Raw genomic sequence first — 23,799 nt, 5'->3', positions numbered from 1 at the left:
AATTAGATAAAGCCAGTGTGGGCTTCAAACACTTTCTATGAAAATGAAAGCTTTCTAATAAGGAATGGAGGAATGCCTCATGATGTTTCATTCATAAAAGTAAAAGATAACTTGAAAAAAAGTCTCTCACTTTGAATCCTATGAACAACCCAATGAAGCTAACATATTCTAGTGTAAAACCAAATGCTGCAAACAATTGTTGTTTTTTTTTTCTTTTCTTTTGTTCTTTTGAAGAAATCAGTGACTGTCAAACTCCCATTCTTCATCACTTTGTTGTTTTTCTTTTTTGTTGCTGTACAGCAATTCCCCCAACCTGTGGCTTGAGACCTCAGTTGATGCGGTAAGCCACCCCATGTCCATGAATAAATCTTGCATCTTCCTCAGTGTAGACATGAGTTTCGTTCAACAGCCTAAAATGGCACAATATTATCCCATTAATAAATTGTTTTTGAGCAATAATTTAACGGCATAATTTGTATGATGGTGAAGGAAGTGATCTTACGATAAAGAAACAGTTTTGTTCATGGTTGCAGAGGAGATGAACAAAGCACCATTCAAATAGTTCAGTTCCCCATCAATTCTTTCCTCTATCCTTCTGTCCATTTTCTCAGCATTGATAGAGAACGGTTCATCCGAGGCCTGATTACAACAACATTTACACATAATTATAAACTCATAATCAAAATGACCAGTGCAAATTAAATATTAATGCGTTTGAGTTCACATACCATAACCCATCCCCATGTATCTGCAAAAGATGGTATGTGAGCTGCATATGCCACCACATCTGCAAAAAACATGTAAAAAAAATAAGACCAGGGAACATAAGCTAGCCTTTTGGGTTGAATATATACATACATATATATATATATATGTGTGTGTGTGTAAATTTAGGGTAGATACTTACACTTGAAGACCTGTTTGATTGTGTTGAAAATAGAGGTGAAGACCTCTTTGTGGGTGAAAATGCCTGCTGGTCCAGCCTGCATGTCAAACAGAATATATGTTTTAAGTGTCTCAGACGTTGGTGTAAAAAATTGAAAGAAAAAAGACATAAACTGATGATCTACCTGAGTGACAAAAATGCCACCGTGATTAAGCTTAGGTTTGAGAATTTGCTCATAGAAAGATTTTGTGTAGAGTTGATAGCAAGGCCCTCCTTCAACTGGGTCTGCTAAGTCTCCTACTATGATATCGAATTTTTCGCAACTCTTCTCCAGTTCAGCCCTGTAACCAAAATAATAAGTTTGGTTATTATATAAGATATTAATTGAGCTAACTACATATCTTCGCAAAATTGAAAGAGTTCTCAAGTTTGAATCGTTTTATTTATAAAAAGCAAAAAATTATGTACACTTACTTGGCATCATTTATAACAAGATTAAGCTTCTTGTGAGAAAATGCCTCCTGATTCACTGTCAAATGTCTGCGGCAGAAATCAACCACCTCCTGCAAATATGTCACGTGGCCCAAAGTTTTATTTTGTTGTCCAATGTCATATCCACAATATACATATTTACAATGATTTTATTTTACAAAGAAAACTTAAGACATTCCCTCAGCTTTATTTGTTGAGAATTTGTTTTAATATAAGCACCAACGTGCTCTATTTGTGGAGTGAATATTACGGTAGCACGGTCATATTATATATTACGGTGCTCTATTTATTAATATTATTTTTTTAAATAACAAAAAATAAAACATATCATTCACCCATATAATAATACGTACTTATATTAAAACAAATTCTCAACAAATAAAGCTGGTCCACCACTTGATGAGAATAAAAAGAAAGAAAAAGAAATACCTGATCGATGTCACACATTACCACTTTGTCCAGTAATTTGTGCTTGAGAGCTTCTCTTGCGGCTGACCCTTCTCCACCTCCCATTATAAATACAGTTTTTGGCCTGCACATTCTCAATCTCAATTGCTTAATTAAAGGTAGAATAGAAGCAAACGAATATGAATAAATTTTTATACCTCATACAAAAAAACACAAAAACAAAGAATACGAATCAATTTTTGTCACACCTTATAAATGTTTTTATTTATTCCCGTCAATCAAAATGTAAGAAAAGCCTCTGAGAAGTGATTGAAAACTGAAAAAACACGCTTTATAATTAGACCCTCTGCTATTCTTAATTCATTGGAATGACATCTCCCTACAATTTATAAAATTAAAACAAAACAAATAGTGTTAATATTTCTAAAAACATTTGAAGTTACTAACGATTATAATATGTAGTAACGAAGCAAGGGGTTTGTAGCTCGGTTATCATTCGAATTCCCTATCTCCTTATATCGGTTCGCATGTATTGAAAGAAAGAAAAAAACAGGTAACAAGGATGAATATATGGAGAGGAGGACTGACTTGGGATGACATAAGAGAGCAGGATGTATCAAGCATTCATGGTAAATAAATTCGTCCACTTCTGCACTCTGCATCTTTCCATCAATCACCAAAACCTGAATCAATTCAGATATAAATACAATATTATTAGTATCATCACAATTAGGAAAAACGACATTATTAATTATTAATTGCACCTTTGAAAGACGACATTCACAAATGAATGATGAGATGAACAAACCTTCCCAAAACGCTTTGTATCCAACAAGGCTATCTCCTGAAACTCACTCGTCCCTTTATGCAGCACTCTGCAGAGACAGAGCCATAGACAAAAACAGAGTCTCAAATAAAACAGAGAAACAACAACACACGTACTTAGTTAAGGAAGTGGAATTATACGAACCCATTGACATTGAGAGCAAACGACCATTTGAGATCATCGTCAATGGTTTCTTCGTACCAGGAACCATCTCTGTCTAAGTGGCTGTTACCATTAACATTAAGTACAAGTTTAGGATCAAATTTTTGGGTCAAGTTAGAGAAACCATTTGCATGGAAAAACTCGACGGCTTCACCCATTTTAATTAGAGCAAAAACACAAACAAGAGATTAGTAGAGACTGATGAAGAAGTTTGAAGAAGAAATGAGATAGAGAGAGAGAGGGTGTGGTTTGGAGGAGGTTGGCATAAGGAGAGAGGGGAGGGGCTTAGCTGCTTTATATAATGCCCCACTTTAATAAATTAAATATATATATATAAAATAAAATAAAAACTCCACACACTCTGTTAATTTAAACCAGGAGGATCTATAAGCATTAGTTGCACGGGTAATGATTTTGTCAGTAGCTAGCAGCATCACGAACTTTCTGTTGCCCTTCACCCCAGCAGAATTACTATGCAAGCCCATGCCTGGAATATAAAAATCTAAACTCATAATAATGAAGTAACAATTTGTGGAGATAATTTATTTTAGATTCTTTACAATTGTATTTACTTTTAAAAAAAAAATACATGAGTATAAAATTACAAACTGTATAATTTTTCTAAAAAAGTAGTGAGTCAGTCACTCTGATGCTGATGCTGATCCAATATAATCAATTTGGTTAATCTAAACTTGTATTGAAATTCATAGAATTGAGTATGACTGGTTAACCACATTGAATTACGGTTACAAAGTTGAGCTTGGTTGAGCAAGTTTTAGAACACACGGCAGGCCAAGTTTGCAATCTTTGCAAAACGTGTTAGAATTGCAACTAGACTGATTTGTTTCATACAAATCTTTGACAGAAGGAGGGTGTGAGTAAAGTGTGGCCACAGTCAAGTGTACAAAATTTACACACGGTGGCGTTGTGCTACATAATTAACACGTGAAACATGTCACACGATGAATTATGAGATTAATATAGCACAAATTTATATATATACGTGTTATAATATAAATAGATAAATCACACTACTACATGACGATGTAAATGTTACACCGAACAATTACACGCATGGAGATGAACCCCACTATGGATTTTATGGGCTGGCCTGCCTTATTTATATATTTGTTTTTTCCTTTCGGCACCCACCCGTTGTTGTAACATGGGGATGGTGGGTGACTTATCCATATTGCTAGGCTTCTGGTTACTCGCCCACAAGCCTGTGTAGTAGTGGGGTGTATCCATGTCCCACTCAGCAAAAGCCTGGGAGGGGATATATATTATGGGCCCCACGCCATTGGGATTTCTTGTGGGCCCAACATCAAATGTGGATTTTGAGAGAGAGAGAGAGAGAGAGAGAGAGAGAGAGAGAGGGCTCATTGAGCGTGGGGTGACTCCACTAAGCTTATATTTGTTTGTGGAACGCCCACTCTTTGACACTACGTTTTCCTAAGCTTCCTCGTCATCTTCCTCCCCATCCCTTCATTTTTTTTTTCTTTCTTTATTATTATGTGCATTATGATTTCTTTCATGCCATCTCTCAAATGACCAAATGACCCATTTGTGTTCAAGCTATGCCGAAACGCTAAAAGCCTTTGGTTTTTGTTTTTGCTTGCACGAGTTTCCATTTTAAAATTGAGATAACCATTAGGGAACTTAAAACAATAGGGTTGCAAAGAGAATTGCAAAAGACACTAAACAAGTTTCCAAACTTTGAGATGTTACTCTATTTTAAAACATATACGAATTCAGTCGAAATTTATGAAAATATAACAATGAAGCTTATAAGATTAAATATGAACGAGTGAACATCATTCTCCTTTACCTTATGGAATGTCTTTTGAGGCATCTTATCAAACACCATGTCCCTACACTTAAAAACACTCAATAACGTTGGGGGTCAAATAGCATATTCAATTGACCCGCATATAAAAATTTCGGTGACGTTTTTGACTTAAAATATGCAAGCCACCGCTATGTGCCACATGTCTCTCCATGAGGATTTGTTGGAACAATGGAGTTCTCATGTTAACTGAAGTTTTTAATAGTCAGTAAACAAATACCAAAGAGAGGAAAAGGAAGGCTACAAGTTATAATGCTATAGCTTGTGCAAGCGTTACACGTTAAGTATCAGTTTTCATGATTTTTATTGCCCTAATCTCGATGTATTTTTTGTCCATTTGAGATGATATAAGTCGTTAAAAGAGGAACATTTTGCCTCTAATTATTCTTTCATTGGCCTTTTTATTTATTATTATTTATAATACAAATGATATTCTACTTTAATCTAATCTAAACTACACATGAGGGAGATTCAAACTTGAGTGCAAAGTAAGGAGCACATCCGCTCTAAGCAACTTGACTAAAACCATATCTGCATTGCCTTTGAAGATTACAATTTTAATTTTAATTTGAAAAGGCAGAATGATTATAATCTTAATGGGAGACAAGAGTCATAGACAACACGGGATGATTAAATAAAAACCCATGAGGCGTTGTGGTCTTTGTTCATTGTAAGGGCGGCTCACAATGATATATTTAGTTTAGGGCTTTTTATTTGTTTTGATTGAATTAATATTAAAAACGTAGCCAAAGGTAATTAGTCTACCTTTTAGTTGCTGTCTTTGTTAAGTAAGTAAGTCAATGGCCTGGCTTGTTTTCATATAGTCTAGTAGATTGTGGTTGGCTCCCTACGCCAAGTCAAAGCTTTTTCTAATTTCTATACATTTTCCATGGAAAAAATAATAAGGTCAACATAAAGAGTCTAGTAGATAATGATCATTCGTGTCGTGGCAATTCATTATATAGTTTATCTTCAAGTTACTCTGCAATTTTTTATTATGGTTTTATGTAACTTATCATTTTTCACGTAAATTATAGCTAGGAAGACGAAGGAAAAAGAAAAAAATAACCAGTAACCTAATCTGGGGAAACCCTAAATTTTGTTCCAAAGAGCAAGACAAAAGATATAAGACTATGCAATGGGGACTTTTGCAAGGGGAATATATTCTTAGAATTTTCAATTCAAAGTTAATGAGAAATGACACAGAATTGCTATTAACCTACGTACAAATCCACCAAAACAAGACATTAAAAAATAAAGCAAGCAAGCAGGCCCATTTATATCATCATCACGACTCTTGTTGGTTTGTCTGCAATTGCATTTTGCCTTTTGCCTTCCCAATTTAAAATTGTCTTTTTCATTTTGGGTCACAAACACATTGAGTGATGAAGGCGTGCTTGGTGTAGGTGCTCCCCACTATTACCAGGAAAATCTATATATATATATATATATATATATATATATATCTCTCTCTCTGTGTGTGTGCAAGCAAAATACCTTTCTTCTTTATCCCCCAATTGGAATTTCCTTGAAAACAAAATGGGATTGAGGACAAAAGCCAGAGTCAATTTTCAACCTTTTATCATTTTTGGTAATGTGGGTTGCTCACGATGTAGTTGTCGTAAAAAGGGCAATGCACTCGAGTGACATGCCGTCACATTGTCTTGCACACGTGCTCTTTCTTAGTTGCTGGAAGATGACCAACAAATGATGTCAATCTGATAAGCTTTTTTATTTAATTTTCTTCAAGGTTTTATAACCAAGTGGGAGTGGCTGAGCCTGAGTGAGTGTCGAATAATTGTACATCATACAATGTATACATGCTCTCGTGAGTTGGGAGATTATAATTACTAAAGAGAACACAAAGAAAGCGTTAGTGTTAGTGAAGAAGAGGGACCAAAACTCAAATTGGCTTCCTTCCTTCCATGATATGGACGGAAGCCTACATTCGATTTTCAGTGGTAGAAAAAATATGGTTCATGTGATCGAGGCATGCATAAAAAAGAAAACCTTTCACCTCACTCATACCCGCCTGCTCAATTAATAATATCACACCTTTTTTTTCTTCTTCCTTTTAATTGTTTGATCCCGAAAACAGTCTAATAACATGTTTAATGTTGATTTTTTTTTTTTTTTTAAAAAAAAGCTGGTCTAATTTCTTGTTTAAATAAGTATATATCTAAGATAAGATATGTATTGTCTGTATACATTGGATGTGTGTTTTGTGTGTTATGACCTATGAGCCACTCATCGAATTCGAACCTTATTTTTGCCAATTTTCACCCCTTAGAAGAAACCACCACAGAACAGTTTTCTGGGTTTAAAAGATTTTACCATAGACCAGATCAGATTTTACCTTTATTTTTATGAATTTGAAACATCACATTTTGCAGCTGAAACAGTTATTTATTTATAAGTCAGCTGAAACGATTGAAACATGTCCTAGTGAAGCCCTTTGTTGTAAAGGTAGTAGGTCAAGATGATTGAAAGTGAGAAAGAGCAACGGTTGCTTTCGTTCATCTCTTAATCATATGCGCCAATAACCGGTTAAGATTTTCTCGAAATTAGCCGTTTGAGAATCCGTATCACACTGCAAGGAAATAGCAGAAAGGTCGATAACCCATGATTCATGCGGACTTTAATCCAATGCCAATAACCGATTACACTTCAAGATTTTCTCGAAATTAGTCATTTGATAGTCCGTATCACACTACAAAAAAATAGCGGAAGTGTCCATAAACCCCATGATCCATGCAGACTTTAATCCAATGCCATGGCCCATATCCTGACTTTAATCCAATGCTATGGCCCATTCCCAAGTAGGCGTTGTAATTGTTTTAGGGGTAGCTAAGCCAGTAAATTACCCAGCCCAGTCGTAAATTACCAAACGCCGCAATTAAGTCAATGATTTCTTTAACCTTAATAAAAGATAATCTATTCAATAGGCATAGAACCTTAACATTGCATGTGAAGTCAGAAGCATCAATCTCGTATTTTGCTTCTACAAACTTATTTACTTTATTCAAAACAAACCAGCCATAAAAGACCAAATTGCTTTATTTTAAGAGAATCATATAAAAACCTACCACTAAAACATCCATCCATATAAAGATTTACTACATGCCTTGCCTCCGCCGCTAACTAAAACAGCTCACACCCATAACTTTTTTCACCTGGGTCAGGATTAGACCCAACCAAAACCAATATACATATAGCAGCAACAGCGAGTTAAGTCACCAGCCCTCATTCATAAAAACAAAAACAAAATTTAAGTGAAATATGCAAACCTGAGGAGTTAATCAAAACAACAATATAGTAGTATTCCTCTCCTGATTTCAACAAAAAAACCGTTGCTAACATAACATAATACTACATAAAATGTTGTCGGAAACAACCACCAACAACCGAATTCAGTTTAAGCTACTGCAACTGCAGGAGCCTCTATGTTGACTGCCGCCACCGGTGGAACTGGAAGATATTGTTCTTCCTTGGGAGAGTGGATAGTCACCAAATCAGGCAATGGGGTCATTGGCCCCTGCTTACCCTTAGGATCCCAGTCGAGCATGATCTTCACCTTAATACCAAGCACACCCTGTTGTATTCCCAAGAAAAAATATATATCACATAATCAACCATACCAGTCAAAAGAAAAAAAGAACTGAACCCTTCGGCTAATACCAAATAGCAGTTCGAAAGAAGCTAACCTGTCTAAGAAGAACATGTCGCACAGCAGAATCAATATATTCATTGACGGGCTGACCAGATGATATCATGTAACCATCCTTAAACTTCATTGACTTGGCACGCTGTGCCCTGAGCTTTCCACTCACAATAACCTATGTCAAGACAAAAATTAGTTTTTCAGGAACCATCCTCAAAGTCCTATGAGAAAGAACTAATGTTTCCAAATGGAAAAACAAGGGATCTTATGCCATACCTCACAACCCTTTGCCCCACTCTCCATGACAAATCTCAGCACACCATAGCAAGCCCTACAAGAATGAAAAATCTTTAGCTTTAACTCATAACGTTATCATATAAATAAATGTTAAGTACACCCTTGTGCAGCAATTCAGGTAGATGTAGGAGAATATTCCAAACTCCAAGAACCTTGAGATTAGCACAAGAAGCCTGACAAACTCCACCCGGGGTTTTATTTGAGCATTGATACGAAATCAACCCCAAGTCTAACGCAGAAATGGCATAAAGGGAAATGGAAACAATGCTCATGCCCCACATAATGTGTTACAAAACGTGGGATTGAAAACCATTAAATGATGAAAAATTTACCATCCAGTGATCAAAGTGATCCTATAGCCAGGAGTGAACATACATATCAACCCTAAGCTAACATAGATGGAATGAGCAACTATAGTCATCCTCAGACACGAGTTTGGCACTTCGTACATGTACATCATAAGCCTATTCGCTGAAAAGATGACTTCTACTGACGTGAATTCTGAATTTAAACAAATAAAGAAAAAAACGAAAAATGGAATTGGACCTGCGAACAGCGAGGCCTCCAAGGAGCTTGTAACGGAGAGATTCAGCCTGAGCAATGGCGCAGAGACCCCTGTTGTTCACCTTCTCAGCGTATAGCTCAACGCTGTTCTCGGGGAACTTGAACCGCTTCTGAACTATGGATGTCAGCTCCCTAATTCTCCTACCCTTCTCGCCTATTCGATATATACATACACATATTTTAATCAAATGAATACAAAATTATCAAATTTAATTGTAATTAATTTGATTGATAAACAGAACTATAGACCGTAGATTAGAATTACCGAGAACGTTCTGAGTACGAGTGGCTCTGATGATGATCTCAGTGCGAACAGGGGTGACCCTGACTTCGACGCCAGAGTAGCCATCCTCAGCCAGCTCTCTGGTCAGAACCTCATTCAGCTCGGCGAAGAAGACTCCGTCGGCCACAAACTATCAATTGCATAAACAAATCTACGATTAATTTATCATTTTTATGTATAATCATTTCAGATTTTAGATTTTAGATTTGATTGGCTAATTATTTAACTAATTCGGGGGAGTTTGTGTGTACCTTTCGCTTCTTGCTCATCTGGGTTGCCATGTTGTGAAATCGGAGGAGATGAGAGTATCCAAGACTGAGCTTCGGCGCTTTCGGCGTTTGCTTGCACAAAACCCTAATTGCTTCAGCAGAGGCGTTGCTGAACCCGAATATGTTTACTATATAAAGGGGCGGAGGAGGAGCCTGATCCGACGGTCCATTTACAAGGACAAGATCGTAATCTGCCACACTTTCTGGAACCCATTAATTTAGCCCACATCGATTTCCCTTTTTCTCTTTGGGACGAATAGGTGGGCTTAGCCCAAAAAGTAATTACATCATTTCTCAGTCATTGAAACGGTGCGTTTGAATGAGGGAAATAAACTTGAGATTTTGACAAAATTTAGAATTTCTAAATTGACATGAACCAATTCCTGTGTTTGAATAAAAGAACATAGAAATGTAGAAATTCTCCTTGGAAAAAAACATAGAATTTGAATATCATAAACCTCAACTTTAAATTCTATCTAAAAGCCGTTATTTCTAAAATCTCAAGAGAGATTGAGTTTTTAAAACAGATAACTTTACAAATAAAGGTTAAATTTCGTGTTTTAAATCCATCACTCAAATAAGAAACTTTACAAATTCTAGAACATTAATTTCCGTCATTTTAAATTCCATCATTTATGAAATCCTTTGTACTTTTAAATTTTCTCATCCAAACGCACTGTGATGGAATTTGAAAGTTACTTGCGCACACGATCGATCAACCGTATCTAGCCGTCATCTTCCTAGAAGAGCTTAAACTCATCAAGGAGTTGCATTGTTGTTTTTTTCTTTGATCTTTGAACTCTATAATAACAATATCGATTAAATTATATATTTGAAGAATTATTTCGACACTCAAATAGAATCTTTGCTTGGCATATTGATCTTCTATCTTCAAATGAGGCAATTACAAGCTTACAACCACTATTTTTGAGGCACATAGGTGCTGCTCCATTCTATTCTAACCTATTTATTATTCTCAGTGACATACAATAACTGAATAGTGAAAACTGTAGTGCACCGCGATCGAATACTAGAAGTCTGAATGGTACAAGCAAACTAGGCTCGAATGAGTTATGGGAGTCCGGCAGAGGGGGCATTCAGGCTTTTCATTGCACCACTCCATAATGCAACTCCTGCAAACAGATCGTGTTAAACCCGAGAGAGAGAGGCCAGAGTAATGAAAATGCAAAGGGGCAGTACCAGCAAAATACATGGCCGCAAGGTGTGGCTGTTGGGTGTTGCCGATTACTCAAACAGAGTGTGCATTTGCTCATCCCACTGGCCTGAGACTAAAAGGAGGAAAAAAAGAGTTTGATTCAGTCATTTAAATTATTTCGAAGAGATCACATCCACTTGGATGTACAAATAGGCGAGTGACACTTTTGCTGGATCGACCCATTCACACTGCAGAAGTCATAATGTATAAAAAGTAATACATAAGCCTCAAAAGAGGAAAAGAGTTCAGTGTCATGATTGGAATATATACCTCTGAAGTCGATGAATCAGAGACCCAACTTCCCTTGGCAGCGTCTGCTGATATCAAATGACCTTCCTCATTTAACACAGGCAAATCTCGACCTATAAACCCATAAACAAAGGTGGCAGATTGTAATTGTAGTTACTAATTGAAAAAGGGAAACTGGTCTTTAATATACAACCATGAAGAATGCTTCTGTGATTGCCCTAAGGGCTTAACTTATTTACTCTTACACCATATGACTGGTTTTACTTGATAGGTTGTAAGTTCTGTTGCTTCATGTGAAGACCATAAATACAAATTGTTAAGAACATACTGACCTCCAGAAGTTTGGTGTGTACCAAAAGTCTGATGAGATGAACCTGCGATAGAAGATAAATTACTCCGCCTCAGTCCTTCAGCAGCTATAATACAGAGCTGAATCAACAGGAATACGCCCAGAATTTGGTATCTGCATGGAAGCCAACAAAATAAGTCCGCATTTTATAGATAAAGAATCGCTATACAATTGCCAAATGATGTTCTGAAGCAAATGGGGGACAAAAGCAAGAGCAGAACAAGGGCATTGACGATAAAGAAGAATAGAGAAAATTGCTAACAGATTGCAATAAGACTCAATGAAAGGCACATCTTAGATTCACTGAGATTCTTAGACATGCCCAATCTGTGGAAATTAAATTTTAGAATAAGAATGCGAACAATTTCAATCCTTTTAATCATAAAATGTGAAAAAATACAGTCACAGGAATACTAAGACAAGTTCATGTGATGTTATACATCCCAGAAGAGGAAGCTAGCGGAGATGAGAAACCTAAGTGTTTTTGCATAAGAAAATCAGCATGAAAAAATATGTTGATACAGGAAGTTAAGAGTAATCAGCAGCTGATATACCATTCTTACATAAGTGGCTAATTGAAATTCCATTGTAACATACAATCCTTACCTAGGCCTTTGGTTGGATGGTTTTCCAATGAACACATAACGAATGCCTGCTGTACGTTTTGATATATGATAAAAGAGGCCTGCAGAGAATCAATAATAGCAAGAAAATTAGTTTCTCTCCCAAATCTTCACCAGAACTTTCACTACAATGCATGAGCTTCTAAATGCAGGAATCACCTTCAAAGTAAAAGAACATGAGGTTAGCACGAATAACCAATTGCAAAAATTCACGAGCTATAGGAAGCACCTGGAGGGACCAGCATCATAGAGATATTAACTACAAAAGGGATTCAACCCAGGTTATCTGATCACCAATCAATGCTAGTGGCATTCAAAGATTGAAAAACAAGATAACAAAAATCCTAACCTGTAATCAACTTATACGTAAAAATAAGAGGTGGTTAAGTATACCGTAGGCCATCTGCGAACTAAAGAAAGCCATAATCCGTTGAATTTCTCTTTTAATCTTCTGATAGCTGAAGCAGATGCCCCTGATGTAGAGGCAGTTGAAGTAGGGGTGACTGAAGAAGACTGAACATCATTGCTCAATGAAGCATTATTGCCATAGAGCTCATCGGAATCAGCAAGTACAATGCCACGGTTAGCAGCTCTAGAACTGCGTAAAGTGAAATCGAAAAATATACATGAGTAAGCTCACAGTTTGCTGAATAGATGCGTAAAAATGAAAAGAAAAGGTCAGGTGGGGGAGCTGGGACCTAATTCGTTCTGCAATATAAGGAAGTGCCGTCTGGTACACAATGAAAAGTGCTCGCCTTGCTGGGGTTGGAGGCAGCCCATAAGGCCCTGCAACCTAAAAACACAAGTATCAAGCATCAACTACACAAGTAACAAAGGAATTTCAAATTAGAGATAAAATCAGAAGCTAAATGGTTAAACCTGAGTGATGTCGCAGTACTCTTCCCCAAGAGTTTGCTGGCCTGACCCTGTTGTCAAAACGTAATAAAGCACTTGCCCAAGAAGCTTTGTCTGCCAAAAACAACAAAGAGAGAAAATTAACTCCATGGATGGAACTAGTTATTCATATCCCAATTCACAGTGGCTAAAGTTGAAAACTTATAAAAGGGCCCAACCTCGTTCTGGTAAGCTACAGCAGTTCTTGTACCCAAGAGGTGGCGGACGGCATCGCGGCAAGCGTCGTAGACGAAGGAAGCGTACTGGTCGTCCTTTTCGGCTGCTCTCATGATCTCCGGCTGAGCCGCCAGTGGGAACCGCCGCGCCTCGCCAGGGTCGCTGCTACTGGGACCCGCTTCTACTCCGCTCGGCCCAGCTTGCTGCCCCGACCCGGTTACCTCGTTCCAACCCATGCTTTGTTCACTGTTTTTCTGTTTTTGGTCGAATTATGTGTTCAAGTTAGTAATTGCAACTCCAATTTGGAAAACCTAAAGATTGAGACTTGAAATTTCAGTGTGCCGATACGAAGAGAGAAACAGAAAGTAAGACTCGGAAGAGTTTTTGGGTTGCTCAGAGGAAGAGAGAGAAGAGGACAGTAAAAAAGGATAAACTCCAATACGACGTCGTTTTACCGTAAAACGAGTAGCCAAAATGGCCATTTTTCAAAAAAGAGCGCCGTTGCCGGGGATCGAACCCGGGTCACCCGCGTGACAGGCGGGAATACTTACCACTATACTACAACGACTTGGTTGTTTACGTTGCCGCAGAATATTATATTTAACGACAAACATTTATGTTACACGACGACAGCAAGAGTTTGCCAGATAACAAACCTTTGGTAGGAAAACAAAGGCGAGCCTTATCTCCCACCAAACAAAACTCCAAAAGGCATTGGCAACATTTAAACAGAAAAGAAAAAAAAAAACGCTGACCTTGATGCTAATTATACCTTATGCCAATGGCTGTGTCATCTTCCACCTCTACCATACACATTGCGCAGAAAAGCTTTCCTATTAATCCAACGCCTAAAAATGGTTGTATATTCTCTTCAAACTCCATAAGGTTTGCTTCAAAACCGCGCAGGTTTTGCATCATTAGAAGCTCCAGTGATGTGTCGGCAGAGACTGCCACGACTGAAGCCGATTCACAAAGCTCCATTGAAGTTCCGCAAGAACCGCCTTCTCTGATTTCTGCTCTTAATGTGGAACGAGCACTTCGCGGCATACGTACGTAGAGTGTTGAGTTGTTGATCATCCATTCATGTTCGAATATTCAAGTTTTTTTTTAGTTACCCTTTGAGCTTAATTGACCAAAAAAAGGTTTAGAATTGCAGCAATTACAGATGTAGATCACTATGGCAGGCTTGGACTTCGAAGAGGATGCTCGTACGATGAGGTCACAACTTAACCATTTTCTTCAAGCACCTATCTTCTTCTCCATGGTCTCTTTGTTTATGTGTTTCTGTATAAGCATGCAGGTTTTGGTTGCGTACAAAGCCAAGCGTGATGAGCTAAAGAACCAGGGGTTAGATGAAGAGGAGCTGAACAAGAATCTGGTGTCTTTAAAAGTCAGTTTATTTTGTATATGTTTTTATTTTTCAAAAACAAAATATCTCATCTGTTGATTGAAATTTTGTATGTGTATGCATAGGAGTCGTATACAATCTTGTCATCTGGGGATGAGCGAAGACTATACGATTGGAGCCTGGCCAGAAGCGAAAAACCAGACACGTATGTTTGGCCTTATGAGGTTGAGAAAACGAGACCGGCAGAAGGAACACCACCACCAGTACAGGTGCTTGCTAATCTTTTTAATCTTGGTCATGTCCAAATTAAGGTTTTTCTTGAGTTAATTTCTTTATGGTTTTGTTTTGATTCTTGAAAGTCGGGCTTTAGTTTCTGTTCTTCAAGTTCAGTTCAGACTATGGTTTTATATGAATAATGGGTAGGAGCACTTATTGCAGGAACCAGATGATCCAGGGCCGACAAGATTGGTGGGATACTTCATATTGGGATGGTTCATATTGTCCATCATATTATCCATAGCCCTTAATCGATAGAACAAGTTTGTTGCAACTTGCATTGCCTGTTAAATATTTTATCTGCAGCTTCTTAATTAATTTTTGCCAATGTTGCTTGGTCACTATTTTTGTGTTGCTGTGTTGGGTTGCATTGGTGCAATCGAAGTCATTGCAGCTTCTCTGGCCTTCGGTAAAACTGCCTGCGGTGTTTTTGGGGAGGGGAAGCAAATATGTACCTGAAAACACAGAAAAAAACGCTTGCAAGTTAGCATTCTAGTATTAGTGACGGTCTACTTTTACGGGCAACCCCGAAAAGCCCTTCATTTTCAACTTATTTATCGACGAATAAGACCGGTGCTAAAAGTTAAGTTTAGCAGCAGAGAGGAAAACCGCCGCTAAAAGTCCCGGGGATTTCGTAGAAACAGTTAATATCCTAAAATTCGATTAAACGTTTCCTTACTGAAATATTTTACTTTAGATTTAAAAAATAAAAATCTTTAAGAATTTATATCAAAAAATATTATTAACATATATTATCTGAACATATGATTCGAGTCTATATCACTAGATTCTTATACTATAGTATACATTTACAGAAATATTAAATATACCTTTTATTTGATTTTATGGAAATATTGAGTATTTGTTAGATCCAGTCAGGACCCAAAAAACCAAAAGAAAGTAATAATTGGTAATATAGCAGAACCAAGATATTAAAATAAGGAATTGGAAAATCAACCAGCAATGCCAAAACTCAACTCACTTTTGTTTTGATCCAGAATTCTTTTTTAATGATATTATCTACTAATTTAGCCCCAACACTCTAAACTGAATTTTATATTTACTCACAGCAATGGGTAACTGGGATATACTGGCTTAATCAAAATGTATAACTTCGGAAGCTTGCCAACTTGAGGAGGCAATATTAACCCCCGATTTTATGTCTTCTGTTTCTGTATCTTTTAACATACCTTCAACCAGCTTCAATATGGCTGCAAAAGTAAAGTTTCATGACGAGCAAAAGGTATACGAGCCCTATGTCTACATCAACCATTGTGAGAAATACTTCCCTATCTCCGTTTCATTGTCACCTATCAAAGAAGGTGAAGGATAGAGAGAGGGGGTTCAATGAAACGGGGATAGGGAAGTTTTCTCCAACCACTGCTGCTCTGGTTAAAACTTTTGTTTGCCAGCCTTCCCCCTCTATGATCAAGCTAAAAAAGTGAAGAGGGTTAGCAGATATTAACAAATAGTTACTGTCCCAAAGCCGAGTCAATCAGATCTGTATCAACAAAACCAACAGAGAATTGGCATTAGAAAAGAAGTAGCCTACATAAGCAAAAGATAACTGTGCGCTAAATATGTTGCTTTCAACAAGTATAGGCAGATTACTTCAAGAAACAAAAAGAGCTAATGCTATGCTAACCAAAATAATACAATCTAACTGAAACCAAAGAGTACCATATAGAACATCAAAGTTGAGAAATCTGACGTCATCTACACAATTTACCTCAGAAATCAGCACTTCTATTCAGTGTTTTCTTTTCCGTCTACAATACTGATAACCTTCTGCACCATCTTCATCGGACCCACTAGCCATCTGCCACCTGTCATGACTCAGCTCATCAACATTACTCTTTGCACTGTGCTTAGAATGTCTAGAACTGCGACTGCTCCCTTTATGCAACTTCTTATCACTGGAAACACTCTGTTCTATGCCGGATCCTGAGTGGCTGTGATGCTTCTGACTGTGCCTTTTGAAATCGTGCTCAATCCTTTTCCTGTGATCATCTTTCTTACTCATACTTTGATGATGACTCCGGCTGGAACCACTGCCACACGGTTCTCCTCTTTCCCTATACTTTTTGGAGCTTCTATGATAGTATTTGTGTTTCTCTTCACTGTGGCAACTGCTACTTGGCATATCATCTACTTCTGAACTTGATCTCTCTGTGCGATGATACTGCTTCTGATCTCTACCACCAACCACCAAATGAGAACTCTTCCGCTGACCATCAATTGAGAGCATGTCATCATCTGTGTGATTATGATGCCGATATTGCCTCTGGGACCCTTTAGTAGAGCCGTCCTCAGAGTAACTTGTACTCTTTTCTTTGTTTATACAAGATTTATGGTCATCCAATCTTTCTGTCCCAGTACAGTAATGCCTCTTGTTTAAATCACGGTCTTCGGCACCATCATGAGATTGTTCTCTGGTGCAGGACAAAACCACTCATAAGAATCAGGACTATTAATAGTACAATAATCAAAACTGATACTATCATTTCAGACGCAAACTAGCATACAAAGATGCATATACTTGTGCCCTTATTTACACACATCCATCAAACAATATATGCATAAGTAACTCCTACTGATTATTGATAATTAAAAGACTTACCTCTTTGAATTCTCATTTGAAAATTTTCTTCTCTTTTCCCGACCTTGAAGATCCAGGAACTCTGGATGAGTTAAATTGCAGTCTTCACCCGTTCCTCGAAGAGGAGTGACACCTCGCATCCTCATATATCCACTGCAAGATTGTTTGGTGTCAAAATCAAAATGATGCAATTGAAGGATACTTTATATGATTGAGGATCAATACCATCACCAATATCTTATGTACACCAATCAACTAAAGATGATAAAGAACCTACCCAAAGGCAGGAAACGAGTTATGATACATAGATGCCATGTATGTAGGAGCAGCAAAAGGAGCAGGAGGGACCAGACTTGTATCAAAAGCAGTCATCACATGATTTCCATATGGATTTCTAAAGGGCTGGGCATGAGGCGAGGGAGCCCCATTCCAGTATGATGGTACACAACCTGGCATAACTCCTGGAAAGATTGCATTTCCTGAAATCCACGAATAGGCGAACATCACAGACAAGACTTCATAACAGTCTACAAGATAATGCATGCAGGTCCCATTTCATACCTGCATGAAGCATAGGATGTGGACTTGAAGCAACTGGACAGTCTCTTATGAAATGGTCTGGAGCCCCACACATGTAACAGGTACGTTCCCCCTGATTTCATAAAGACAGGGTCTAGACAGTCAAAAAATTTCCCCGAAAAAACAAAAAGGAATGTCATAACATGAATGATGGACCTATGTCAAATTCATTTTTCTCTTCATTTCATCTAACATTACAGCCCGAGTTTATAAATATGAAAAAAGTGAAGTCACAATAAGGACATAAATAGAGTCTGTCATTTTAGCACTTGGACCTAAAACATGGGCTCAAAAGCCAAAAAATAACTTCTAAAACAATGAAAGAATACCAACTTCCGCTGGTAAACTAAAACAGTGAACAACTACAACTTTTTTACGATAAAGATCCTATCCAAGAGAATTGACAGAATGAGATTTTAATGATTAAATCTGCCAAATTTTAAATCTAGAGTTTGGGCTCCCCTAGAGTGACATATTTGATTATTCCCACAATAAACTGTCCGTCTAACTTCACAGTTAATACCTTTCTGTGCTTTCCAGTCCCCAAGAAACTCTTGTCACCACCTGGTAAAATAGCATGATTGTTAGAAAAGGTGATATACGCCAAAATAGCTTCTAGATAAAGTCCAGCAAGGTCACAAAGGACCAAGTTAGATAGTACCTGCTGTGCAAACCCAAGGTGGCCTCTTTTTCTTTATTGTGGGTTCAGCTGTAATCACATCATAAAAGGACATATTAGAGTAACAATATGAACTGGAAAAGAAACAACGATTAGTTATACAAGAAATAGAATACTGAGTCTACTTCCAGCAAAGTTACATTACACTAAATCAAATGTATCATTGGAAATATACAAAATAATAACATCAGACAATGAAAGCAAGAGTGAATAAGCCCAAAATTTTAAAAAGATTACCTTGCTTATGCATAGGCTTGCTTTCTCCTTGGCAATCATCAAAGGCTGCCAAGCCATCAGGAACGATACGAGTAGAACCGTGTCTTTTTAGAAAGTTTTTTGCACCCAAATGGTTAGGTGCATCTTCTTTGAAGGCTGGGATATGAGCAGATTCTGCGAAGAAATGATTAGATCCCATCCCTGTTTCAGGAGATTGAGGCAACTCTGACTCTCTTTGTAAGATACAACCACCACAAGACACATCTTTTGCCTGAATTCCAGATTCGCCATCTGTTTTTACATTACTAAAGAGTTAAACACAAGAGTAAAAAGTTGAGGTAGGTCATAATAGACACATATAAAACTCGTACCTGGAGCATATTGGCAGCAATCATTATCTGGACCAGTGATTAAATTTTGAGATTCTAGGAAATGCTCAATTGCTTGCCTAAGTGATACATTCGGTAGCAAATCATCAACTCTGCATTTAGTCGAAAAACACTTCGGACATCTTGCCTTCTCAAGCAGCACTTGACAAATGCCTGTACTCAAGTGCAATTATCACATTCAGGTTACCGCCCAGATTACTAATATCTAAAGAAAATTACATAGTAGTTCTGGGAAGAAAAGAAAAAAGGCAATAATATCCAGTCAATATCTAGGAACGAAAGTCGGCAAACTACCAGACAGTACACTTACATTTCTCACAAAAACTGTGCTGGCAGCATGGTATCATCATGGCCTCCTTGAAAATTGAGTAGCATAAAGAGCATTTCAGCTCTGATGACAAATCAGCATGCCGGGTATCTATGGGATTCACACTACCCAACCTTCATTTACAAGTGATTTAAAAAGTCAGATCCTTGAGAGAAGAACCATAAAAACAACAAGATGATAAAACAACTGCATATCCTACTTTTCCAGATTCATGTCTTCGTCAGGATTTGGTTTTGTCTGTGGTACGGTGTGCTCAACGCCACTATGTACATGACCTAAATTAAATATTGCAGAGTGGTAAGCATAGACCTAACCCATGAATGACTCGTACAACTAACAAATAACAATACAAACAGCACACACCTTCTGGAATAGCATCACTAAGGCCACTTGCTTCAAGCTTACGGCCTCCTCCCACAGCTTGCTCTGAATATCTAAGTACACATTGAAAATCATGTATTGCATAAATACCAAAATTCTACCCAAGGATTTGATGTATCTGAAGTTTTAAAATAACAAGTCATACCACACTAAGAAATCACTATTGAAAGAAAACAATCAAACCTTTTGTTGTCAGTATTTGGCTCATAATCAAGGATGCAGGTATCCTTGTCCGCATCCATATCAGAACTGAAAAAGGTTGCCCTAGGAATGGGAAACAAGTCAACCCCAAAGTCATCAAAGTCAACAGTCTCCACATTCTGTGACATTGAAACATATAAGTTTTACCAAAGAGTTATATGATACAGAAGAATTACAACAACAACAAAAAAGTGAGTGCAAAGTTAAGATATAAACCGCTGAAACAAGTGATTTAACATTCACAGAGTCCTTGCTATGAAGATTCTGATATGAGTTGAAGTGAGGCTTGCCACTGTAGTATAAAATCACAAGAGGAAGAAATTCAGGGGCACTAAATAAACTTCCATTACCAATGAAAGATGCATGCCCATTAAAAACGAGCAAGCAATATAAATATCAAATGGGTAGATATCTTACACATCCGCGTGAACTGATCCTGCGGGCACTCTCTTGATTATCACGCTAGAACCACGCGGAATTTGAATATTCTCGTCAGTGTACTCTGAAATCAATCCGAATGTTAAAATGCATCTATCAATATGCTTAAACCCTAATTCCAATTCCGTGCAACAAAACACCGCAATTTTAATTCTAATTATTAAAATTGTTAAGCAAGATTTCATGCCCGAATGTAATGTCTCAACTGGTTTTCCTCCATTTTCCCGGCAACCAAACACAGACCATAATAAGTTGAAAGCGGCAAAGATCTATTGATAAAGATGAAGGGCGGGAGAGAGTTAACCTTGACCAGTTATCGCATCAGAGAATACGAGATCGGTGTCTTGGCATATATTGAGGTTCTTGTGGCAAATTATCTTCGATTTGAGATCGCGAATTGATATGGAGGTTCGGCCGTCGATATCGACCGAGTCGAAGTTCATGGAGCTTCGGAATTTGAACTGAACCGCCATGGCGGAGTCGGGCCGAGTCGAGTCGAGTCGAGTTGGTGAGTCGAAGCTCAGATTATCAAGTTGTCAGGTAAGAGAGAGAAAGCCCACAAACATAACGCCGCCCATGCGTCTCATTTCCCTTTGCACCAGCAACCATCCCTCCAGCACTAAATTACAAAAGTGGGGTAGTCGAGAGAGAGAAAAAGAGAGAAGATGCATGAGAAGGAGGTGTTCGGAGGCCAGCGGTGCATGGGTTTAGGTAGGGGTGGGCACAGTTCGGATTGGTTCGGTTTTATTCTCAAACCACAGCTAAACTAATAAGAAAATAAAGGTCCGGTTTGGTTCGGATTAGCCTAAAATCATAATGGAAACTAGGGGTGGGCATCGGGACCGGAAAACCGGAACACCGAACCGAACCGGTGAAAAAAACGGGAAAAAAAACCGGTTGACCAAAAAAGTCAACAAACCGGACTGGAACCGGACCGAACCGGTTCCAACCGGTTTCGGTTCTGGTTTTACATCTCTCCGCACCGGACCGGACCGAACCGGACCGGTCATATATTTTATATTTATATTTTTACAAAATTTTAAAATCTAATGCCATTTTTTAACTTCTATAATCACTAATTTTCCAAGTTCAACTTCAAAAAATTTCTAAATGTATGAATTGGATTATTTGTTCATTTTTAAGCTAAAAAAATAAGTTATTTATTATAATTTTTTTATTAAAAAAATTTTAAATTAATAAATTAATAATCCGGTTCAAAACCGGAACCGGACCGGAACCGATTAGAACCGAACCGGCCGGTTTTTGAAAATTTTTTTGCCTAAACCGGACCGAACCGGACCGCGCCCACCCCTAATGGAAACCGAACCAATCCAAACCACTTGTAATCGGTTTGGTTCGGATTGGTTCGGCCAGTTTGTGCCTAACACAAAACCATGCATTTTTCAACCTGCTCTTACATTATAATGCTAACATTTTGCCATTATATCATTCCATTCCATTCCATCAAAGGCCAATACAACATCATTCCATTTATTCAAAGGTTGTCCAATGTCTAGCATGCATCTAAGTTCACAATTTCCATCAAAACAAACATATACAAAATTTGCATTAACCAAGTAGCATTAAATTTACTCATTGCATTCATCACAAGTAGCATTAAAAGAAAGAAAGACAGTGAGTGAGTCAAAAAGCCAAAGAGAAATACAAACAAATGAAAAGCTTTTATCACAAAGAGGTAAATGTTTTTATCACAGAGGTGGAGTTTGAATGCGTATGAAATTATGAAATGGACCCATTAATTAAGATAGATAGAGTAAGAAGAGCCACACAACACAAAGAGCAAACACACATAGTAGAGATAGAAAGAGAGGGAAATACAAGCACACACAAATAACTGGGATATGCAAATTAGAAGATCAAAACGTGCACCAACATTCAGATACGCGGACTCACAAAACGCACACAAACCTTGCCACATGTAAACTAAATTAAATAAATAATAAATTGATTTATAATCGGTCTGGTTCGGTTTAGGACAGTTTTTAAAACTCTCAAACCACAGCTGAACCAAACCAAACCGGTTCGGTTCGGTTTTTCAAAATGTTGACTTTTTCTTTGGTCAAAACCAAACCAAACCAATCCAATATAATCGGTTCGGCCGGATTGACCGGATCGGCCGGATTGATGCCCACCCCTAGGTTTAGGTTGTGAACTAGTAATTTATTGCATGATTAAATCTCGTTCACATTATTCATTTGGGAGATTGAAACTTGAGCTATCTTTTGACCAAACAAAATAACAAAAATTGAGCTATCTGTGTTTAGAAGTCTCCTTTTAGAGCAAGTCCACCCCCAAAGGCTAAGGCAAGGCAACGTAAATAGTGGCAGTCTTGCTTTTTTTGATTCCATCCCAAAAGATTAGGGCAAGGGCAATAAAAAAAAATAAATATTATACAACAAAATATAAACAATTTAGAAATGCAAGAAATAAAATGATTATTAAAAAATATATATATATGGAAGAAAATATAAACAATTTACAAATGCAAGAAAAAAAAGATTACAATTTACAAATATTGGAAGGAGAAGAATGCATGGTTTGGTTTTTTTTTAAAAAAAATTTGAATTTTTTTCGATTTTTTTTGCTCGATGACATCAACGCCTTCAGTCTTCAGCCCAGGTAGAATTTGCCCTTGGGCTTGCCTGGGTTGGTGGGACCCATGGCTTGCCCGGGCTCCTAGTCGCGCGTTGGAGGGCTTCTAGGCTCGCAAGGGGGCTTTTTGGCCAATTTGAGTCCAGCGGTGGACTTGCTCTTATGAACGGTTGAAAGGCCAAAGTTTGAAATGTAAACATCCAAATTAAATAAAGCCCAACCTTAAGTCAGCCCAACAGTGGTGAACTCAGGATTTTGTGTGTGTGGAGGCTTCTTACAAAATATAAACAATAAAAAATTCAAACTTGAGACATACCAAAACATCAAAAATAATATTGTCTATTCATTACAATCATAATTTTGACCCAAAAAAAAAGAAGAAAAAAATCATTACAATTCATAATTGTCCTTGACCGTTTTCATATGTTGAAATCTTTGCATAACAACCACATCATCTATACTATTAAAAATGTTTTTCTCAATATATGCAACCAAGCAATCATTCATCTATGAATTAACCTAATTAAAACTTGATAATATAATATTAATT

General features: G+C 37.5%; 5 protein-coding genes and 1 non-coding gene across 7 annotated transcripts; 1 reads left to right on the top strand and 5 right to left on the bottom strand.

Annotated features, from left to right (window-relative positions):
• Positions 3–3,039, bottom strand: LOC18789648 (thermospermine synthase ACAULIS5). The gene is made up of 10 exons (XM_007222262.2): positions 2,757–3,039; positions 2,595–2,661; positions 2,375–2,469; positions 1,808–1,910; positions 1,361–1,449; positions 1,071–1,227; positions 908–983; positions 729–787; positions 503–639; positions 3–410 (listed from the first exon to the last, which is right to left on the bottom strand). The coding sequence occupies exons 1-10, from the start codon at positions 2,930–2,932 to the stop codon at positions 329–331; spliced, it is 1,041 nt and encodes a 346-aa protein (XP_007222324.1). The 5' UTR covers positions 2,933–3,039; the 3' UTR covers positions 3–328.
• On the bottom strand, positions 7,660–9,815 carry LOC18789464 (40S ribosomal protein S3-2). Its single transcript, XM_020554512.1, has 6 exons — positions 9,677–9,815; positions 9,408–9,555; positions 9,125–9,296; positions 8,558–8,612; positions 8,325–8,456; positions 7,660–8,212 (listed from the first exon to the last, which is right to left on the bottom strand). The coding sequence occupies exons 1-6, from the start codon at positions 9,704–9,706 to the stop codon at positions 8,036–8,038; spliced, it is 714 nt and encodes a 237-aa protein (XP_020410101.1). The 5' UTR covers positions 9,707–9,815; the 3' UTR covers positions 7,660–8,035.
• On the bottom strand, positions 10,518–13,612 carry LOC18793480 (peroxisome biogenesis factor 10). The gene is made up of 10 exons (XM_007222939.2): positions 13,205–13,612; positions 13,011–13,100; positions 12,830–12,924; positions 12,525–12,729; positions 12,291–12,360; positions 12,115–12,193; positions 11,492–11,622; positions 11,181–11,272; positions 10,895–10,983; positions 10,518–10,827 (listed from the first exon to the last, which is right to left on the bottom strand). Exons 1-10 carry the CDS (start codon positions 13,436–13,438, stop codon positions 10,725–10,727), a joined length of 1,188 nt encoding a protein of 395 aa, XP_007223001.1. The 5' UTR covers positions 13,439–13,612; the 3' UTR covers positions 10,518–10,724.
• Positions 13,699–13,770, bottom strand: TRNAD-GUC. Its single transcript has one exon. It is a non-coding gene; the product is annotated as a tRNA-Asp (tRNA).
• Positions 13,803–15,144, top strand: LOC18790865 (NAD(P)H-quinone oxidoreductase subunit U, chloroplastic). The gene is made up of 5 exons (XM_007227076.2): positions 13,803–14,251; positions 14,359–14,420; positions 14,503–14,592; positions 14,676–14,819; positions 14,989–15,144. Exons 1-5 carry the CDS (start codon positions 13,978–13,980, stop codon positions 15,082–15,084), a joined length of 666 nt encoding a protein of 221 aa, XP_007227138.2. The 5' UTR covers positions 13,803–13,977; the 3' UTR covers positions 15,085–15,144.
• LOC109950648 (E3 ubiquitin ligase PARAQUAT TOLERANCE 3-like) lies at positions 15,194–21,261 on the bottom strand. Of its 2 annotated transcripts, XR_002272915.1 has the most exons (17): positions 20,941–21,261; positions 20,616–20,700; positions 20,415–20,490; positions 20,181–20,317; positions 19,980–20,050; positions 19,816–19,891; positions 19,599–19,729; positions 19,271–19,441; positions 18,921–19,190; positions 18,666–18,713; positions 18,528–18,568; positions 17,987–18,077; positions 17,703–17,904; positions 17,447–17,578; positions 16,556–17,258; positions 16,017–16,327; positions 15,194–15,281 (listed from the first exon to the last, which is right to left on the bottom strand). XR_002272915.1 is itself a non-coding variant. In XM_020570368.1 (16 exons), the coding sequence occupies exons 1-15, from the start codon at positions 21,107–21,109 to the stop codon at positions 16,577–16,579; spliced, it is 2,382 nt and encodes a 793-aa protein (XP_020425957.1). In that variant the 5' UTR covers positions 21,110–21,261; the 3' UTR covers positions 15,759–16,327; positions 16,556–16,576. The 2 variants fall into 2 exon arrangements, 1 of the variants encoding a protein (XP_020425957.1); XM_020570368.1 differs by lacking the exon at positions 15,194–15,281 and having other exon boundaries at positions 15,759–16,327.

The sequence above is a fragment of the Prunus persica genome, chromosome G1, assembly GCF_000346465.2.
Source record: "Prunus persica cultivar Lovell chromosome G1, Prunus_persica_NCBIv2, whole genome shotgun sequence".
In the NCBI taxonomy this organism is placed as follows: Eukaryota; Viridiplantae; Streptophyta; class Magnoliopsida; order Rosales; family Rosaceae; genus Prunus; species Prunus persica.
This window is presented reverse-complemented; position numbering and strand designations above follow the sequence as displayed.

What these genes read in the sequence shown, in the direction of transcription:
- LOC18789648 (XM_007222262.2), bottom strand. Translation starts at nt 2,932, where the DNA reads ATGGGTGAAGCCGTCGAGTTTTTCCATGCAAATGGTTTCTCTAACTTG. An exon ending in TAATGTGTGACATCGATCAG is followed by an intron (nt 1,450 to 1,807) that starts GTATTTCTTTTT and finishes ACATATTTGCAG; the next exon opens with GAGGTGGTTGATTTCTGCCG. An exon ending in ATACATGGGGATGGGTTATG is followed by an intron (nt 640 to 728) that starts GTATGTGAACTC and finishes TGTTGTAATCAG; the next exon opens with GCCTCGGATGAACCGTTCTC.
- LOC18789464 (XM_020554512.1), bottom strand. Translation starts at nt 9,706, where the DNA reads ATGGCAACCCAGATGAGCAAGAAGCGAAAG. An exon ending in GTGGGGCAAAGGGTTGTGAG is followed by an intron (nt 8,457 to 8,557) that starts GTATGGCATAAG and finishes GTCTTGACATAG; the next exon opens with GTTATTGTGAGTGGAAAGCT. An exon ending in GACATGTTCTTCTTAGACAG is followed by an intron (nt 8,213 to 8,324) that starts GTTAGCTTCTTT and finishes GGAATACAACAG; the next exon opens with GGTGTGCTTGGTATTAAGGT.
- LOC18793480 (XM_007222939.2), bottom strand. Translation starts at nt 13,438, where the DNA reads ATGGGTTGGAACGAGGTAACCGGGTCGGGGCAGCAAGCTGGGCCGAGC. An exon ending in CATGTTCTTTTACTTTGAAG is followed by an intron (nt 12,194 to 12,290) that starts GTGATTCCTGCA and finishes GATTCTCTGCAG; the next exon opens with GCCTCTTTTATCATATATCA. An exon ending in TGCGGCCATGTATTTTGCTG is followed by an intron (nt 10,828 to 10,894) that starts GTACTGCCCCTT and finishes ATCTGTTTGCAG; the next exon opens with GAGTTGCATTATGGAGTGGT.
- LOC18790865 (XM_007227076.2), top strand. Translation starts at nt 13,978, where the DNA reads ATGCCAATGGCTGTGTCATCTTCCACCTCTACCATACACATTGCGCAG. An exon ending in AGAATCTGGTGTCTTTAAAA is followed by an intron (nt 14,593 to 14,675) that starts GTCAGTTTATTT and finishes GTGTATGCATAG; the next exon opens with GAGTCGTATACAATCTTGTC. An exon ending in GAACACCACCACCAGTACAG is followed by an intron (nt 14,820 to 14,988) that starts GTGCTTGCTAAT and finishes CACTTATTGCAG; the next exon opens with GAACCAGATGATCCAGGGCC.
- LOC109950648 (XM_020570368.1), bottom strand. Translation starts at nt 21,109, where the DNA reads ATGGCGGTTCAGTTCAAATTCCGAAGCTCCATGAACTTCGACTCGGTC. An exon ending in GCACAGTTTTTGTGAGAAAT is followed by an intron (nt 19,442 to 19,598) that starts GTAAGTGTACTG and finishes ACTTGAGTACAG; the next exon opens with GCATTTGTCAAGTGCTGCTT. An exon ending in CAAGCCTATGCATAAGCAAG is followed by an intron (nt 18,714 to 18,920) that starts GTAATCTTTTTA and finishes ATGTGATTACAG; the next exon opens with CTGAACCCACAATAAAGAAA.